Source organism: Vombatus ursinus, unplaced genomic scaffold (assembly GCF_900497805.2).
Source record: "Vombatus ursinus unplaced genomic scaffold, bare-nosed wombat genome assembly UNPS02014820.1, whole genome shotgun sequence".
Classification (NCBI taxonomy): Eukaryota; Metazoa; Chordata; class Mammalia; order Diprotodontia; family Vombatidae; genus Vombatus; species Vombatus ursinus.
Window position 1 is genome coordinate 19198219 of NW_020954598.1, and position 19314 is coordinate 19217532.

At 37.0% G+C, this 19314-nt stretch overlaps 1 protein-coding gene across 2 annotated transcripts in view; it reads left to right on the forward strand.

Moving 5' to 3' along the window:
- Positions 1-19314, forward strand: part of SFMBT1 (Scm like with four mbt domains 1) — a 160446-nt gene that overhangs the window by 120396 nt on the left and 20736 nt on the right. For both annotated transcript variants that reach the window (XM_027836939.1, XM_027836938.1), the window contains 3 exons: positions 2241-2283; positions 6252-6316; positions 10334-10473. In XM_027836939.1, the coding sequence (XP_027692740.1) occupies positions 2241-2283; positions 6252-6316; positions 10334-10473 (248 nt within the window). The remainder of the gene's footprint in view (positions 1-2240; positions 2284-6251; positions 6317-10333; positions 10474-19314) is intronic.

Here is a 19314-nt window from a genome sequence, read left to right on the forward strand (position 1 = left end):
CATCATTCTTGACTTCTCTGCTGCAGTTGACAACGTGGACACACTTTAACTTCTGAGATACTCTTTCTTCTGTGAGTTTTTTTTTTAAAAATGATTTTCTCTTAATTGTCCTACCTATCTGGAAAACATTTATATCATGCCCCTTGTCAGTGTGTGCCAGAGTGTTCTTTTGGACTTTCTTTTTCTACCTTTTCTACACGTTTTCTTGACTCATGATGACAGCTCATTAGCTGTCATCATTGCCTTGCAGATTATTTACAGATGTATATATATTAAACCCTAATCTCTCTCCTGAGCTCATCACCAACTGGCCATTAGACATTTCAAACTGGCTGTCCTGAAGATACCTCAAACTTAACATGTCTAGAACAGAATTCATCTTTCCCTTCAAGTGTGCCCTTTAACAGACTTCCCTATTTCTGTCCAAGGTGCCACCATTTTTCTTGGCTTAGAGGATAGAGTGCTGGATTTGCAGTTAAAAAAAAATCCTGCCTCAGAATCTTACTTGCTGTCTGGCCCTAGGCAAGCTACTTAACCTCTTAGCCTCAGTTTCCTAGGGAAAATAATACCATTTGCTTTAGAGGGTTCTTGTGAGGATTAAATAAGGTAATATTTGTAAAGTGCTTTGCTGACCTTACAGTGCCATATACATGCTAGCAGCTATCATTATTTCTAGTCTTCCAGGTTAACAAACTTAATGTTATCTTCAATTCTTAATTCCATATATCCAGTCAGTTATTAAATCTTAGTGTTTCTACTTCCATAACATCTCTTCTTTTTCTTGACTTGTTCACAGTCACTAACTGAGAGACCCTCTAAAGCAAATGATATTATTTTTCAGATCTTCATTGCCTCTTTCCTGGACTATTCCAGTGGATTCCAGGGTATGAGTATCCAAAAGGAGAGAGAGAGGTTTTTTCTGGGACTTTTCCTCAGTTCTCATCATCCTTGATGTCATCTCTCTAGCTTTTGACAGTGACTTTTGTGGCTCCACTGTTTCTTGGTTCTCCTGCCAATCTGAATGTTTCCTTTCAGTGCAATATCCTTCCTTTTTGGGATACTCGCTTGATGAGTGAGCATTGGCAGGGTCAGACACTCCCAACTATAGCATGTGATTCCCCCATCAGTGGACATCCTTCCCATTGCTGATTGGCTAGTGAACACATTAACTTAAAGCAAGGCATTCATTAAAATAACATAGTAAGAACAATAGCTACAAAACAATTCCCTCATAAGCCTGGGCCACACTCTTCCACAAGTATAGTGACCACAGGAAGAATTGGCACAAATTTAGAATACATAATATATAAGTGAGGTATATGTGAGGGAACATATAGCCTAGGCGACTTAGGCCTCTTGTATTATTGTAGGACTTTGTTATCCTTTCTTTCGTCATGGAGTTCTCATGCAGTGTCTCTTCTGAGCAGATTGTTCAACTGGGTGTTAGGGTCTGCTGAGGCTCAAAAAGATTAAGTAATTTGCTTAATTCTACAAAGATTACTTGGTAGAACTAAGATTCAAACGCAGGTCTTCTGACTTCTATTTTAGTGCTCTTTTCACAGTACCAACTGTGATGGTCACATTAATAACAGTATAATTTATTTTAAAAGTTGCTGCTTCTTTCTGCTGCAGGCTTGATTAACTCTTCTTAGTATGAAGTTCCTTCTCTGTCTATGCTACAAAATACCTGTCATCTTTCAGTAACTTCTTAAGCTGCTTTTCAAGCTATGTTCATGTACTGCTACTACCTGTGGTCAAATGGTCAGTAGTCAAGAAGGACAGGGAGTATTGACAGTGTCCATTATAGACACATTGCTTGGAATTAGAGTTGGCTCACAATTAAGTAAGAGTCTCTTGCAGTTTAGAGGTACCAGGTTAAAAGCAGTGTTTTATCCCTGTTTTCTTTAAGAAAAAAATCTACATAATGCCCTTGAATGCCTTTCTACTTTTACTTTGGTAAACTCCTGCTCCAAAAACTTGTAGCAGATGATTGAGTTGCAATACAAGGTTTTTTCTCTTCCTTCCTTGCCTAAAAACTTGGAAAATGTATAAGTTTAATATTTAGTTATGTAAACTTTGTTTTGTTTTACTCAGTAATTGGTTTCCTGTATTGCAAAGTTGTATAAAAGGCTTACAGTATGCTTTTAATATGTTTGCTATAAACTCAACATATTTATGACTTTTTTTCTTTATTTTTCTTATGGTATCAGGTAACATTTATATGAATTTTTTTTTTATAGTGAATAAACAGAGAAAAGTTGCAGTGGTTCAGCCAGAAAAACAGTAAGTAACACCATAGTATTCCTGGTAATTGCCATTTAGACTTTCATTTTATAGAAAAAGAAATCATTTCAGAGGAGATATACATTTTGTATATTCTCTTCTGAAATATAAATGATTTTTAAATATAAAAACTTTATTTCAGCGTAGGACAGATTATCTTCTTATCCTGAAAGTACATCCTTTCTTAGAAGGAGAAGTGGAAAGCAAAAATGCAACAAGTTTTCCTTGAATAGTTTATGCAGCTCCAGTATTTGATTTAGAATTTTAATATATCTGTAGAAAAATGGTGGTGGGAATGGGTAGCATGCTAGGTTTTGCTAGTGAAGAATGGGAAATATTCAGGAGTATGCTTGACAGAATGAAAAAGATTCAATGTCTCAAACATAAAGAGGTCAACAGTTACCTAGAGATAAAAATAAACTTTAATTAGCTTATAGAGCTAAACCTTTGCTTGAATATTAGACATTTTCCTGATTGGGGGCTCAGAGCTATTGTAATCATACTGCTAATTTTTTATCCAATATAAAATCTTTAAAAAGCAGAAGAAGGGACTGTATGTACCTAGTGGGCCATTATATTACCTCTGAGCAAAAAAAGTGAGCTAATTGTTTTAAGAAGGTGGTGATGATCAGATCTCCAGAGAAGAATTGGTAATAACTAGAGAAAGGACCATCCCCATAATCTTTAACCCCTAGAGACAGAAGAGTTCTGTACCTGTCTAGCATCAATAACAGAGCATAGAGGAGTGATTACCAGCAGGCGAACTCTATCCTTTCTGGAAGAGATGTAGTCAGCCAGTTATGAAGCATTTGTTAAGCATTCGCTATGTACTCACAGTATGTAAGTGCTGGGGATACAAAGAAAATTTTAAAAAAATAGGCCATGTTCTCAGAGAGCTCACATTCTAATGGGAAAGTGAACATTCAGATCCCTCAGAGACAAGGCATAGGGTGGCAAGGAGGACTGGGAAAGACCTCCAGCAAGGGGTGGAAATGGAATGAGTCTTAAAGGAGGAAGCCAAGGAAACCAGGAGGTGGAGGTGAAGAAGGCAAGAATTCTCAGGGCATATTGGAAAAAGCATGTGAAAAAGCATGGAGAAGGAAGATGGAATGTCAGTGTTCAAGGAACTGGAAGTAGGCCAGTGTAGCTGGATCCTAAAAATGAATGGAGAAGAGTAAAAAGATGAAAAAGATAGGAAAGGGTCTGATTGTGAAGGACTTTCAGTACCAAATGGGGGAGTTCATATTTCATTCTTAAGGTAATAAGGAATTACTAGAGTTTAATGTGTGGGGGGTGGGGGAAGGTAGAGGTGTGACATGGTCAGATCTGTGCTTTTAGAAAATTGTTTTGGCAGTTAAATTGAGGATGGATTGTGGCAGAGAGAGACTTGAGGCAGGGAGACCAACCAGTAGGCTGTTGCAATAGTTCAGGTATAAGGTGATGAGGTCCTATACCAAGAGGGGTGGTAGTGTGAGGAAAAGGAAGGGTTCGTATTTAGGAGATGTTGTAAAGGTAGAAATGACAAATTGGATATATCGAGTCATAGTGAAAGAATTGAGGATCACATGGAGGTTGTAAGCCTGGATAACTAGGATAATTGTAATGCCCTCAATAGTAATAGGGAAGTTGGAAAGAAGGGGAGAGTTTGAGAGGGAAAGAGAGTGAGTTGTATTTTAGGCATGTTGAATTTGATATGTCTATGGACGTATAGTATAGTTCAGTATGTCCAAATGGTAGTTGGAGATGTGAGACTGAAGCTCAGGAGAGAGATTAGGTCTGAATATATAGATCCGAGAGTTATCTGCAGATAGAAATGATAAAACCTATAGGAGCTGATGATATCACCAGGCAAGATGGTATAGAGGAGGAAAAGTAGAGGATCCATTCTGAGATTTGGTGGACACTCACTGTTAGTGGGTGTAAATTAGATAAAGATCCAACAGAGAAAACTGAGAAGGAATGGTTAGATGAGAAGAGAACCAGGAAAGAACAATATTCAGAGGAGTACATATCTAGGAGAAGATGCACACAAACAGTTTTAGGTTGTATAGAATTCAAGAAAGATGAAGACTGAGAAAAGGCTGTTAGATTGAGCAATTAAGAGGTAACTTAACTTTGGAGAGGGCAGTTTCAGTTGAATGATGAGACCGTAAAATAGAATGCAGAGGTTTTAGAATCAAGTGAGGAGAGGAAGTGGAGGTAGAGTGTAGATTATTCTGCAAAGAGTTTTGCTAGGAAGTAGAGAAGAGATATAGGACAACCCCTATCAGGGATGGTTGGATCAAATAATTTTGTTTTTTTAAAGGATGGGTTTGTAGGCAGTAGGGAAGGAGCCAGTAGACAGAAAGAGGCTGAAAACTAAAGAGAGAATGGGGGTAATGCTGGGTATAATCTCTCAGCAAATAGCCTCAATTTTTTGGTAAAGTATTTTGTCAGGCCCTTAGCTGAAGGGTGAGGGGAGAAGGTGCTGTGGAAGAGTCAAGGAGGGATGAAAAGATTTGGTACAGTTGGTGTGGTGAGTGGGATAGTGAATCCTCTAGGTAATCCACAAGGATTGCCTTGCTGCAGTGAGGGCCCAGCTAAGATTACCTAAAATAAATTTTTAATTGACCCAGGCAGCACAGTTTCATAATTTGTTTGTAACTCAGTTCAGAGGCACATAAATAGGAACAATGGAGGCAGACGGTGGGAGTAATTCAAGGTTAGGGTTTGGCCAGGTTATGGGTGATTGGACAAGGGGTTAGGTATTTGAAGAAGTAGTACTTGTTCTTCTCCAATGGGAAAAAAAACCCCTAACATTTATGTAGTGCTTACTATATACTAGGCACTGTAGCAAGTGCTGTACTAGCACTTTCCAAGTATTATCTCATTTTACGCTAACAACCACCATGGGAGGTACATGCTATTATTATTTCCATTTTATAGTTGAGGAACTTGAGGTAAACAGGTGTTAAGTGAATTGCCTAGGGTCACACAGCTATTAAGTGTCTGAGGCCACATTTGAACTCGGGCATTCCTGACTCCATGTTGGGTAAGTTATTTAACCTTCTGCCTCAGTTTCTTCATCTATGAAACAAAGATAATAATAAAAATCTACCTGCTAGGGTTATTGTGAGGATAAAATGAGATGATATTGATAAAGCATATTGCAAATCTTAAAGCACTACATAAATTCTAGCTTTCGTTACCACTATTATTATTATGGCATATTGCTCTATAGATAAATTGAATACTAATGAGAACATTGATCTTGATTTGGTTATCAAGATTAAACCAAATCTATAGTGAGAACATGTTCAGAAAAGAGAAATTATTCAGGCTTGCAATGGGCAGAGTAATTACTGTGGTATTCATAGCAGTATTATCTTTATTAATTTTTTCTAAGTTTAAACATCTCTAAGCAATGTAGCCATTGGGGGGAAAAATAGATTTTCCTTGTAGTTTGCTTCTTCAGATTTTCTTTGTTTTTTAAAAGCCAAAAAGTAAAAAAAAAGGGGGGGGAGGGGGAGCAGTTAGGTAGCACAGTGGATAGAGCACCAGTCCTGGAGTCAGGAGGACCTGAGTTCAAATCTGGCCTCAGACACATAACACTCACTAGTTGTGTGACTCTGGATACACTTAACCCCAATTGCCTCACCAAAAAAAAAAAAAAGGTCTGATAACATGTGTTACTCCTTCATTGAAAATGAAAATCACTTTAAGAATGCAGACTAATCACAGGACTTTATTTAGATTGTTCATCAACCCACCAGGCCCTGTTCTTCTAGTTTTGTAACCATGCATTTAAAAAAAAATCATTCACAGGCATTTTTACCTTTATAGATTTAGCCATCCAGTGCCTTCATTCTCTTATTAATTTTAAGTGCATGGAGTTAGAGATTTTATCTTGAAGACTTTTCATTCATACTAAAAGGACCAGAACAATAACCATAGAAAGCTGGTTTGTTCTCTTTTGTTTCCCACCTCAGAATCATACCTTCGAGGATGGTCCATGAAAGTCTGAAGAACCAGGAGCCGAATTCTCCAGACTCAGGTATGACCTTGGGCAACCTTTGTTTTTCCAACCCCTAGACCAGGCCTTTGTAGAACATGAGAATTGGTTTCATTGATTTCTTAAAGGAATCAAACCACAAATGTACTTCAGCTCTCCTTATGATCATCCCTAGGTAAGTTTATATGTTCACTTAGATAATGTCTTCCCCCATATCCTTGGTATAGGACCAAGGATGCAGATTTTGTGGTGTATTATTGGCCATAAGAGTATAACTTGTTAGGCTGATTTGGGTTCAGCACAAAAATATTAACTGATATTCTTCATGTCATCTTTGAGCAGACCACTTGACCTTTTAAAAGATAAGGCAATACTTTTAACTAGAGTGAATTTGAAAAACATGATGAAGTTTTTTTTTTTAAGCTAAAATAATAAGAGATTTGTGCACTATTTTTTCCTTAACTAAGTTAGATGCTAAGAACATTTATCAAGAGTTTCTGTTTACTTTTTTTTGTAAAAGTGAAACTACTTTTAAATTATCTGATACTTGGTGATATTGTAATAGTTTATTTTTTTTAGCAGCAATAGTTGCCATTATCAGTAGGAGGTGAAAATTTTGTGATAGGTGCTGATTGAATGAAATCTCAGCTTTACTGCAATCAAATTTTGCTTAGAATAAAACTTCATATTCTCATTGGTGAAATTTAATTTGTTGGATGAAGTTGTCAAATCTTTATCCCTTTGATATTTTCCAAATAATAGGATTCAAGGCTGCTGCTTCAATAGATTCACGCAACACAGTAAAGTGGGCATATAGAAAGCTGTGCTGCCCAGAAAATACCTAGCGCTAGAGAACTGATGGGAAAGAGTAGCATTCAATAATTGGTCGGTATTAACTTGGATGGAAGTCTTTAACGGAATGCCCCAGAATCTTCTGTGGAATAAAAGCTTGCCAGATTTGCAGATGACACAAAGCTGGAAGGGACAGCTAACCCACCACATAAAAGTCAAAATTCAGAAGATTCTGACAAACTAAAATGTTGACTTCAGTCTAATAAGATGACTTTAGTGGAGATGAGTGTGTTTGGAATACCAATGATCAAATCAGCTTCGTAAGTAAGTTGTGATGGGAGGACATGTGAGACAGTAGTGTTGATGTGAAAAAGTAATAGCAATGACTAGTATAATTCAGCACTGCAGCGTGGCAACCAAAAACATGAATTTGATTCTAAGCTGTATGAAGTGTCCATAATGAGGAAGATGATAATCCTACTGTACACTCTGCCCCTAGTCAGAACATATTTAGATTTCTGTGTTCAATTCCAGGTAGCACATTAGAAGAAGTACATTGATGAGCTAGAGGGAAAGGTTCCTGGGATGGGGAAGTCTTAAATTTTGCTGTAAGAGGATTTGAAGAATTGGGGATATTTGGTCTCAGAAAGAGAAAAGAAGGCCCCAGTGGGACAGGGGTCAGGGGTTGGAGACAAGATAACTGTCTTCATGTATTTGAAAGGCTATCACACAGAGGATGGACCAGATTGGCGTTCTGAACTCTAGAGGCTTACCCAGGAACAATGGATTAGTATTGCAGAGAGGTCAGCTTAGGCTTGATATCCTGACCTCTGCTTTCCACAAGAATGAGCTGCCTTGGGAAACGATACTAAATATGGACTAAAAGGACCAGAACAACAATCACAGAAAGTGTAGGATGATGTACTTGGTTTGTTGAAGAGGAGATTCCTGCTCATCTGTAAGCTGGCTTTCATGGCCTCTTAGGGACATTTTCTTTCTGAGATTCTGTAATTCCAGAAGGTTTCTTTTTTGGCATTTATTTATTTATTTGTTTATTCATTTATCTATCTATCTATCTATTTATCTGTCTATCCATTCATCCATCCAGCTGTCTATCTGTCTATGGCAATTGGGGTTAAGTGACTTGCTCAAGGTCACACAGTTAGTAAATGTCAAGTGTTTGGTCACAGGCCGAATTTGAACTTAGGTCCTTCTGGCTTCAGGGCCGGTGCTCTATTCATTGTGCCACCTAGGTGCCCCTCCAGAAGGTTTCTCTTCTGTGTTTGAATTCCTTATGTATTCAGGGAACCTATACTAATTAACACTTAGCACAGTGCCTGGCACGTCGGAGGCACTTAAATGTTTGACTTGACTGTGATGATTTGACTAATATGATGGGATCTATTTGTCATAAAATTATAAACCATTAAAACCAAGCCATGTCTGTCATAGTTAAGATATTCATTGAAATTTTAAAACACAGTCTGATTAGAATGTGTAATATAACCAACAGTAAGTCTTTGAATAAAGGCATAAAATAAAATCCAAATAATTGTACTGGTTAATTTAAAGAAATTAACCCATGTATAACTAATCTACTTTTACTGTTGAATATTACCTGTATTTTTATAAATAAGTCTTTAACCCTAACCCATCTTTGTTTTAGAAATAATTTTTAATATTAGGACCAACTTTATATTAAACCCAGCAAATATTTGTTATGAGTCCTTATGAACATGTGCTTTATATAATGTCAACCATTACTAAGTTCATTCTTAGAAAGACAAACAAAATTGGATGCATGTGAGTGTTTATTTCTTTCAAAGCTTGTGGAATATGCACATAGAGATATGCTTGGGAGTTCATTGTGCAAATGAGCCCAAGGATGGACAGACAAAGCAAATCTTAAATCTTCAGAGCAATTCACTCTCACCCCTCCCTCCCTTCCTGGCTCAGAATGCCATATGTGTTAACCATGATATGAGAAAGGAATTTCTTAAGTGGATAGATTGTAAATACAAGAAGATAAGAGAATGTCAAAGTATCAATTGAAGTTACAGATTCAGTATATCCATATTTCCCCTACATAGCATATGTCCATATAATACCAAGATAAGAAAAGTCCCACTATTCAAGACAGTCTCCAGTCCCAGGTACCCTGTCTTTAGTGGTCATAAACGGAAGAGTGCTTCTGGTCAGCCTCATCTGGCCCTGTAGTTGTTGGCACAGGTAGGTGCATGTTGAATTCACTCAGAGAGCAAAGCAAAGGATGTCTGTTATGCCAGAGCATGCAAAGCATTATGGTAGGTTAAGCTCAGAGTGGGCCAAAGTGTCTCTCCTGATTGGCCAGTCCAGGTTTTAGGCCTTCTCAGATCTTGGGGGTTCAAAATGGTTTGGGGTGGGGTCTAATAACATATGTATTCATCCCATAATTTTATTCAAGATCAAAGGTACTGAAGCACAAGTAGGAATAATTCCCTGTTCTTCCTTCATCCTCTTTTGATTCTTGTTGCCTTTAATTGAACCTCAACCTGAACATTACCATGGCCTTGCTATTCTCCTGGCCTTAAACCAATACTAGTGGATAGAGTGTCTGGTCTGAATCAGGAAGAGTTGAGTTCAAATCCAACTTCAGACAATTACTAGCTGGGTAACCCTGGACAAGTCACTTAACCTGTCTGCCTCAGTTTCCCCATCTGTAAAATGGCAATAATACTAATAACACCTATCTCCCCATGTTGTTTTGAGGAGAAAGAGATGGTATTTGTAGAGAAAGAACTTTGCAAACCTTAAAGTGCTTTATAAATGCTGGCTATTATTATGTGTATAGAGTTCTTGGTATGTAATTTGCTTTATCTGGGTTTTCTTAGAGTCTACTTTAAGGGAAGCATGGGATGAGAAGGAACTACATATTTGAATACAATTAGCCCTTTCACATTGGGAGGAGTGGGATTAAGGGTGTGTGTGGTTCTACCCACCCCAAGCAATCTGGGAAAATTTTTTGGCCTTCCCTGCATACCAGAAAAGAAGTCTGAAATACTGTGGTATTAAAATATAAAATATGTTTATATTACACAATACTATACATATATTTTCTGCATTTCTGAGTTTCTAAACTTTTTCTTTATCATCTGCTGGCCTTTGCAATGTTGTCTGCAACTTTGGCACAATTCCCCCCAAATTCCCATTTAATTGTATATCAGAACCTTAATGGGGAAAGTTGTGATGTGGAAGAGATAACTGTATTTACTTCTTTTCATTTTCCAGTCACAATTAATGGAAAATACTTCTGTCCAAAGATCTACTTCAACCACCGTTGCTTCTCAGGGCCTTATCTCAACAAAGGAAGAATTGCTGAACTGCCTCAGTGTGTAGGACCAGGAAACTGTGTTCTGGTTCTTAAAGAGGTAAGGAAGGTCCCCAGACCTGTGAGTGGCTACTACTCTGGCCTGGGAGAGGGAGGCAGAACCTGACTTTGTTTTTCCCCTTCTTCTCCCACCTCCCCTGCCCCACCCCCCACCCCGCAAGAAAAAAACAAAAACAAAAACAAAAAACAAAAGCAACAACTGAAAAAGAGGTGAGGATCGGAAGGGCCCTTAAGGGTCTGGCTGTTGGCATATATGGACTTAGGGATTTCATATCATTCTTACAGGTTAGTTCCAAATGGTGCTTGTATAACTGTCCCTTCAAAAATTAAAATACCAGACTCCCAGTACCTGGAAGGGAAATGAGGGAGTTACAGCTCAGAATCACTGATTCTTACTATGTTAGAGCTTTATAGAAAATATGCAGCATTTTTCCTTTCCTCAGCATTGCTAACTAGTGCTCTGTTATTTTTTGGAGGCTTGGTCCTCCTGTGCATTGTATACTCCATCTCTGATGTTAAGTGGGTTTTGTTCAGGATTGGATGTGGCAGTTTAAGGAATCAGGTTTCTTAGCTAAAATGACTTGGTGTGAAAGCTGCACTATATACCATCTTAGACAAGTTCTTCTTATCTTACCGTACATCCTTATCTTCTTCTTATCTTATAAAATGTTTATTTTATAGCATTATGTAATTGTAAAGTGAAATTAATTTTCAAAGTTTAACATGTGCATTCCTGACAAGTTTAACATAAATCATACCATTTTAAATTAGTTAACTTTTGAAACCAACCCCATATTCTCTGTAATAAGAATAATCACTCCATAATACATTTACTTTATAAGGTTTGATTTCTAGTTTACTGAATGGATTATTAAGCAGATAGTTTGAGGCTGTTATTATTGTTTAGTGGCATATGTCCATTAAGAACAAATTTTGTGGGGCAGCTTGATGGCGCAGTGGATAAGAGCACTGGCTCTGAAGTCAGGAGGACCTGAGTTCAAATCCGGCCTCAGACCAAACATTTGATACTTACTAGCTGTGTGACCCTGGGCAAGTCACTTAACTCCAATTGCCTTAAAAAAAAGAAAGAACAAATTTTGTCAAACTAATGACAACTCACTAGCTTTTTCTGATAGGAATACTGAATTGGTAGATCACGAATTGTTTTTGATATAGCCAGTGGTGTGTTGGTAAATGTTTAATAGCTGGCTCTCTGGGAGGGTGAGGGTGTAAGCATGAGACACTTTTAAGTTTAATCTGCATTATTAACATTTTATCTATTGCTTTAAGTCTAGATAGTGAGCAACAATCAAGCTCTCTTTGTAGCATTTGCTTATTTCCTATATGTAAATGCTCTCACAATGAAAATTTAAGTTGCCTCTCAAGCTGGTTTGAGCTGACTCTAGCGCTGTATAGCAAATTTTTATTTCAGAAAGTCATTTGCCCAAGTGTCTCTTATCCTTGTATAAAAAATAAAGAAGTGTGGGCGGTATGGTAGAGTAATTAGAATTGTAACTGATAAGTGAACAGTACCCAAAGACTTAATTAATTAATTAATTAATTAAGCCTATGATAGGAAGATTTCCATTTCCTTATCTCCTTGTCCCTATGCTTCAGAGTTGTTATCTGCTGAAAATTCTCTCCCTCTCCAGCCTTTCATCTCTATCCTCACCAGTCTTACCCACCTGCAGTATTTGTTTTCATCCTCTTTCCTCTAATTCCATGGTACCCTCTATAATCCTCAATTTCCTGTTAACAAACTCTTTGTATTCTAGATCTCTTCACATTCTCTCCATCCTCTAGATTGAATGAAAACTTGGCTCTGTTTCAAGAAGCCTTGAATCCCTGGCCACCCCCTCTAATTCTGAGTATTCCAGGAGGAAGAGTTGACTTGCTCCTTGCTCCTCACTCCCCCATTATCCCTTTGCTACCTACCATCACTCAGCAGGCTCTCTCTCTCTACAATCTGTACTCTATCCATCTCTTGTCTCTAACTCCAGCTTCTTGTCACAGTCTTCTGTTGATTTCCAGATTATTCTCCCTCCTTTTTCAAGGAGTTCAGTGTGTGACTCATAGTCTTCCCTTCTTCACTGTAGCCTGTGTCTTTATACTTGGGGATATTACCATACAAGTTGATGTTACCTAGGACAGCCTGTTCTCCCATTCCATTGACTTTCTCAGTTCCCATGAACTCCCTTGTCATTCCTCCTTAGTCCTGCAATGATGACCTTAATCTTGATCTGATCATAACCCATCATCCTTCCATCTCTGTGACCCAGAATTCTGACTTCTTTTTCTTCAGACACCACAACCTGTCCTTCAGTCTCTTCTGCTTCACACCTCCTAAACATAGGATCTACATTTAGAGCTAGAAGATCCCTTATTGAATCAAACCCCCTCGTTTTACAGATGAAGAAACCAAGGCCCAGAAAGCTCATATAGTTTACTTAGGACCATAAAACCAGTAAATGTCTGAGGCAATATTGGAACCCAAGTCTTCCTCCCTCCAAGTCCACTGTTCTATATATTATGCCGCAATCCTTCTCAAATCTCTTCTTCCTATTCACCGTGACTTCCTGTCCTTCTAAGTTTTCCTGTTTGCCCAGTCCATCATCCTTGCTATGGTCTTTCTTGCCTCATTTCATAGTCTTGATCTGTAGCTCACAGTTCAACCATTTGTTATTAGCTACCCTTGAATTCTTTATCCATTTGTGTTATCACCGCCCACAACAACCCTGAGTCTTTTGCCTCCTTTTGTATCTCCAGTGCCTGGCACTTAGTGGGAACTTAGTGAATGAGACTGACTCACTAAAGAGTGTTTCGGAATTGTGTTCATATAGTTCCTGTATGTCTTGGTAGGTAGACTCCCAAGTATTTTATACTCTCTGTAGTTATTTTAAATGGAGTTTCTTTTTTCTGTGTCTTTCTGCTGGATTTTGTTGGTAATATATAGAAATGCCAATGATTTGTGTGGGTTTATTTTATGTCCTGTAACTTTGTTAAAGTTGATAATTGTTTCACTTAGTTTTTAGAAAATCATCATAGTATTTCAAAAGTGATGATCGTGTTTCCTTTTACCTATGATTATTCCTTCAATTTTTTCTTCTCTTATTACTATAGCTAGCGTATCTAGCACTATATTAAGTACTGATGATGATAATAGACAGCCTTGCTTTACCTTTGATGTTATTGCGAAGGCCTCTAGCTTATCCCCATCACAGATAGTGTTAACTCTTGGTTTTAACAGTTACTGCTTACCATTTTAAGGAAAATGCTGCTTATTCCTATGTTTTCTAGTGTTTTTATCAGGAATGGGTATTATCTTTCTGTATTGATATAATGATATGCTTTTTGTTACTAATATGGTCAGTTATGCTTATGGTTTTCTTCATTCTTGAAATAAATCCAGCCTGGTCATAGTTTATAATCTTTGTGATGCCATAGTTTCCTTGCTGATATTTTATATAAACTTTTTGTATCAATATTCATTAGGAATATTAACCTATAGTTTTCTTTCTCCGTTTTGACTTCCTGGCTTAGGTATTGACGCCATCATTGTGTTTCAGAAAGAATTTTGTAGAGCTTCTTTTCCCCTATTTTTTTCAAACAGTTTTATGTATTATTGGAATTAATTGATCTTTTGTGTGATTGTAAATCCATCTGGTTCTGTGTATTTTTGGGGGGAGTTCATTTATTGAGTGTTCATTTTTTTTTTCTGAGATAGGATTATTTGTCTTCTGTTTCTTGTTCTATTAATGGGCACCTGACATTCTTGTAACTATTCCTTTCATTTAGATCACTAGTTTTATTGTCATATAGTTGGGCAAACTATCTCCTCATATTTCTTCTATTTTTCATTGGTTCATCTTTTCTTTTTTCAGTTCATCTTTTCTCTTTTCTTTTTTCTTTTTTTTGGCAATTGGGGTTAAGCGACTTGCCCAGGGTAACACAGCTAGTAAGTGTCAAGTGTTTGGTCTGAGGCTGGATTTGAATTCAGGTCCTCCTGACTTCAGGGCCAGTGCTCTTTCTACTTTGCCACCTAGCTGCCCCGATCTTTTCTACTTTTGATACTGGTAATTTGTTGTTCTTTCTTTTTTTAATCCAGTTAGCCAATGACTTATCCTTTTTATTTGTTGTTGATGTTGTTTTTTCCAACCATGTTCTTGTATGTATTAATTCAATGAGTTCTTTTTCTTTTTACCTTTTGCTTTCAGTTTTGTTAGTCTCCTTTGATTTTCAGGATTCCTATTTTGTTTTTTAATGTTGGGGTTTTAATTTTTAAAAAAATAATTTATTTTTTCCCCAATTACACATGAAGACAGTTTTTAACATTCATTAAAAAATTTTTTTGAGTTCTAGATTTTCTCTATTTCCCATCTCCTCTTCCTTCCCTAAAAGGGTAAACAATTCAGATTATACATGTTCAATCATGTAAAACATATCCATCTTAGTCATGTTGTAAAATGTGAGAAATAACTCATTTGGACTCAGGAGGGATTAAGTTAAAAGCCCAGTTTATTATGCAGTTGCAACGGGCGAGTATCCTATGGACTAGGACACACTTGGCCAAAGCAGGAGTTCACTATTTATCTCTAATCCTGGCTGCAAAGTCCCTCCTCTGTTTCCTCATTGGCTGACTACTCTAGAGTGTACAACTTTCTGGTACACCTATTACACATTTACTCCCTAACATGTCCTTCTCCTTCTTAATACATCCCATGTTCAGAAAATGACATCTTAGATACCTGGAGGTGGAGAAGCTAATATTCATAATATTCATAAGCCATGCACATAAGCATGCACACTCTGGGCAAAGCTTAACCTTTGTCCTACTTACTAACTTCTATCAGCAAAACAAGATAAGACCAGCTTTATCCCATTTTGCTTAGTTACTTTTAGCAATTGTTTCAATATTGTGGAATCTTTTGTTCTACTTAACTAACTTCTCTCAGTAAAACAAGATAAGACCTGCTGTATCCTGTTTTACTTAGTTACTTTTCTAGTTGTTTGCTCCAAATTTATGGGAACAAACATTTTCATTATATCTCTCTGAAAAAAATACAGAAAAATATAGAAAGTGAAAAACAGCGTGCTTTGATCTACATTCAGACTCCATCAATTCTTTCTCAGTAGCTGGATAGCATTTTAAATTATGAGTCCTTTGAAATTGTCTTAGATCATTGTATTGCTGAGAATAGCTAAAGCCTTTCACAGTTGATCATTGTACAGTATTGCTGTTACTGTGAACAGTGTTCTCCTGTTCTACTTCCTTCACTTTATATCAGTTTATGTAAATCTTTGCAGGTTTTTCTGAAATCCACCTGCTTATCATTTCTTATAGCACAGTAATATTCCCTTGCAATCGGATACGCAACTTGTTGAGCCACTCCTCAATTGATGGGCACTTCCAGTTCTTTGCCACTATGAAAACAGCAGTTATAAATATTTTTATACAAATAGGTCTCTTCTCCTACCCCCACTCCCTTTTAGAAAATCTCTTTGGAGTACAGACCTAGTAGTGGTATTGCTGGGTCATGCAACATTTTTACATATGTGGGTATGAACATTTTTATAGCCCTTTAGGCATAGTTCCAAATTGCTCTCCAGAATGGTTAGATCAATTCACAACTCCACCAACGTGCATTAGTATCCCAATTTTCCCACATTTTCTCCATCATTTATTATTTTCTTATTCTGTCATATTAGTCAATCCAGTAGGTGTGAGGTGGTATCTCAGAGTTGTTTTAATTTGCATTTCTCTAATCAGTAGTGATTTAGAGCATTTTTTCATATGACTGTAGATTGCCTGGCTTTCTTCATCTCCTTTTACCATTTATGAATTAGAGAATGACTGTATTCTTATAAATGTAAATTAGTTCTTTGCATATTTGAAAAATGAGGCCTTTATCAGAAACATTTACTGTAAAAATTGTTTTCCCAGCTTTCTACTTTCCTTCTAGTCTTGGTTTCTAGTTCTTTGCCACCACAAAAAGAGCTGCTATAAATATTTTTATACATATAGGTCTTTTTCCTTTTTATTTTTTTTAAATGTCTGGCAAACAGACCTAGTAGTGGTATTGGTGTGTCAAAAGGTAGGCACAGTTTTATACAACCCTTTGGGCTTAGTTTCAAATTGCTCCCCAGAATGGTTGAATCAGTTCACAACTCCACCAGCAGTGCTTTAGTGTCCAAGTTTTTCCCATATCCCTTCCAACATACATCATTTTCCTTTTTTGTTGTATTAGGCAATCTGATGGGTGTGAGGTGGTACCTCAGAGTTGTTTTTGCATTTCTCTAATAAGTAGTGATTTAGAGCCTTTTTTCATATGACTATAGCTAGTTTGATATCTTCTTATGAAAACTGTATTCATATTCTTTGACCATTTATCAGTTGGGGAATGACTTGTATTCTTATAAATATGACTTCTATATATATTTGAGAATTGAGGCCTTTATCAGAGAAATTTGCTATAAAATCCCCCCCCCCCCCCCCGTTTACTACTTACCTTCTAATCTTGGCTGCATTGGTTTTTTTTTGTGCAAAAATATTTTAATATGATGTACTCAAAATTATCAATTTTCCATCTCATAAGGCTCTCTGTCTTGTTTGAACATAAATTCTTCCCTTATCCATAGATCTGACAGGTAAACCATTTCATGCTCCCCTAATTTGCGTATGATATTACCCTTTATGTCTAAGTCATGTACCCGTTTTGACCCTATCTCAGTATGCACTGTGAGGTGTTTGTCCATACCTAGTTTCTGCTGAACTGCTTCCTGGTTTCCCCAGCAATTTTTGTCTGATAGTGATTTCTTGTCCCAAAATCGTGAATCTTTGGGTTTGTCCAACACTAGATTACTGTGGTCATTTACTACCGCTCTGTTTCTTAGCCAGTACCAGATTGTTCTGATGATTACTGCTCTGTAATAGAGTTTGAGATCTGATACTGCTATGCCACTTTGCTTCACTTTTTTTATTGATTCCCTTGATATTATTGACCTTTTGTTTTTCAAGATGAATTTTTTTTCTAGCTATATAAAATAGTTTTTTGATAATTTTATTGGTATGGCATTGAATAAATAACTTTAGGTAGAATTGTCATTTTTATTAGGTTTGGCCTAGCCATGATGACCCATCTATTCTTTTTTTTTTCTTTTAAAGGCTATTGGGGTTAAGTGACTTGCCCAGGGTCACACAGCTAGTAAGTGTTATGTATCTGAGGTCACATTTGAACCTGAATCTGAGGCCAGTGCTCTATCTACTGTACCACCTAGCCGCCCCTCCTTTCAGTATTCTCCAGAGGTCTACTATATCTAACTTCTAAAATTCCATTCAGGGCCTTCATTTTTAAAAAAAAAAATTACTTAGATTTATTTAGTTCTGAGAAATGGTAAATTGAGATTCCTCCACTCTTATAATTTTACTGTTGATAATTTTTCCTTCAAGAGTTTAGATGCTATGCCATTTGCTGCAGATATATATATATATATATATATATATATATATATAATGCTGATATTAATTCCTTATTTCTGGTACCTTTTAGTAAAGTTTATTTTCAATTTTTCATTCTATTTTTTTTTTTACTGTTGTTTTGCCTGAGATCATAATTACTACCTTTGCCTTTTCCACATCAACTGAGGCATAATAGATTCTTCTCCAGCCCTTTATTTTATATCTTTCTGTTTCAAGTGTTTCTGGGAAACAGCATGTTTTTGGATTCTGGTCTCTAATCCAGTCTTCTATTCTCTTCTGTTTTATGGGTGAAGTTATCCCATTCACACCCACAGTTATTATTGCTAATTGTGTATTTACCCTTTCATCCTATTCTCTTATACTTTCCCATCTCTTTGTTTCTTACCCCCTCTTAAAGAAGTGTTTGTTTTCTTGTGATGAATCCTTACCTTAACTTATTTCCCCTCTTTCCCTCCTGTTTTCCTACTGGAGGAAAAGGTATTTCTGTATCCAGCTGTGGATTTGTGTATTTTTCTCTTATTTGATCAGTTCAGAAGAGAGTAAGATTCAAGTGTCACCCAATCCCTTCTCTCTCCTTTTTATGGAGACTTACTTGCAAACCCTATTTATATGAGATAATTTCTCCCATTCTTCCTTTCCTTCCCACCCTCCCAGCTTACTCCTTTTTCTCATACTTTCCATTCTTTTTTGAAGGTCCATCAAAACACAATAGAATTACTCCCAAGCCCTCTATCCAATTAGACTTCTCTAGATAATATAGTGATTATCCTTGCATATAAGTATGTAAACAGATTGACCTTGTTTAGTCCCTTATTATTTTTTGCACATATTTACCTTTTTCTATTTCTCTTGACTCTTGTTGAATTTTCTACTTAGCTCTGGTCTTTTTGTCAGGAATGCTTAAAAGTCCTCCATTCCATTAAAGGTGTGTGTTTTCCCCTGTAGGATTATACTTAGTTTTCCTGGATAAGTAATTCTTGGTTGTAAGCCGAGATTATTTGCCTTTTGGACTATCATTTTGCAAGCTCTCCACTCCTTTGTAATTGTTGTTGTTTCATCATTTCAGTCATGTCAAACTCTTAATGACCCATTTGGGGTTTCTTCGGCAGAGATAATGGAATGTTTTGCCATTTCCTTCTCCAGCTCATTTTACAGATGAGGAACTGAGGCAAACTGGGTGATTTCCAAGGTCACATAGCTAGTAAGTGTCTGAGGCCAGATTTAAACTCGAGAAGATGTGTCTTCGTGACTTCAGGCCTGTCACTCTATCCACTGTGCTACTTTGCAGCCCACATTTACAACTCCCTGGTCTGAGCTCTGTAAGTTCCTGATGTAGGTTTGGGTCTTTTGGCTTGTCTCTGTTTGGGAATTTGTGCTCCCAAAATGCTGCTGGCCCTCTACCAC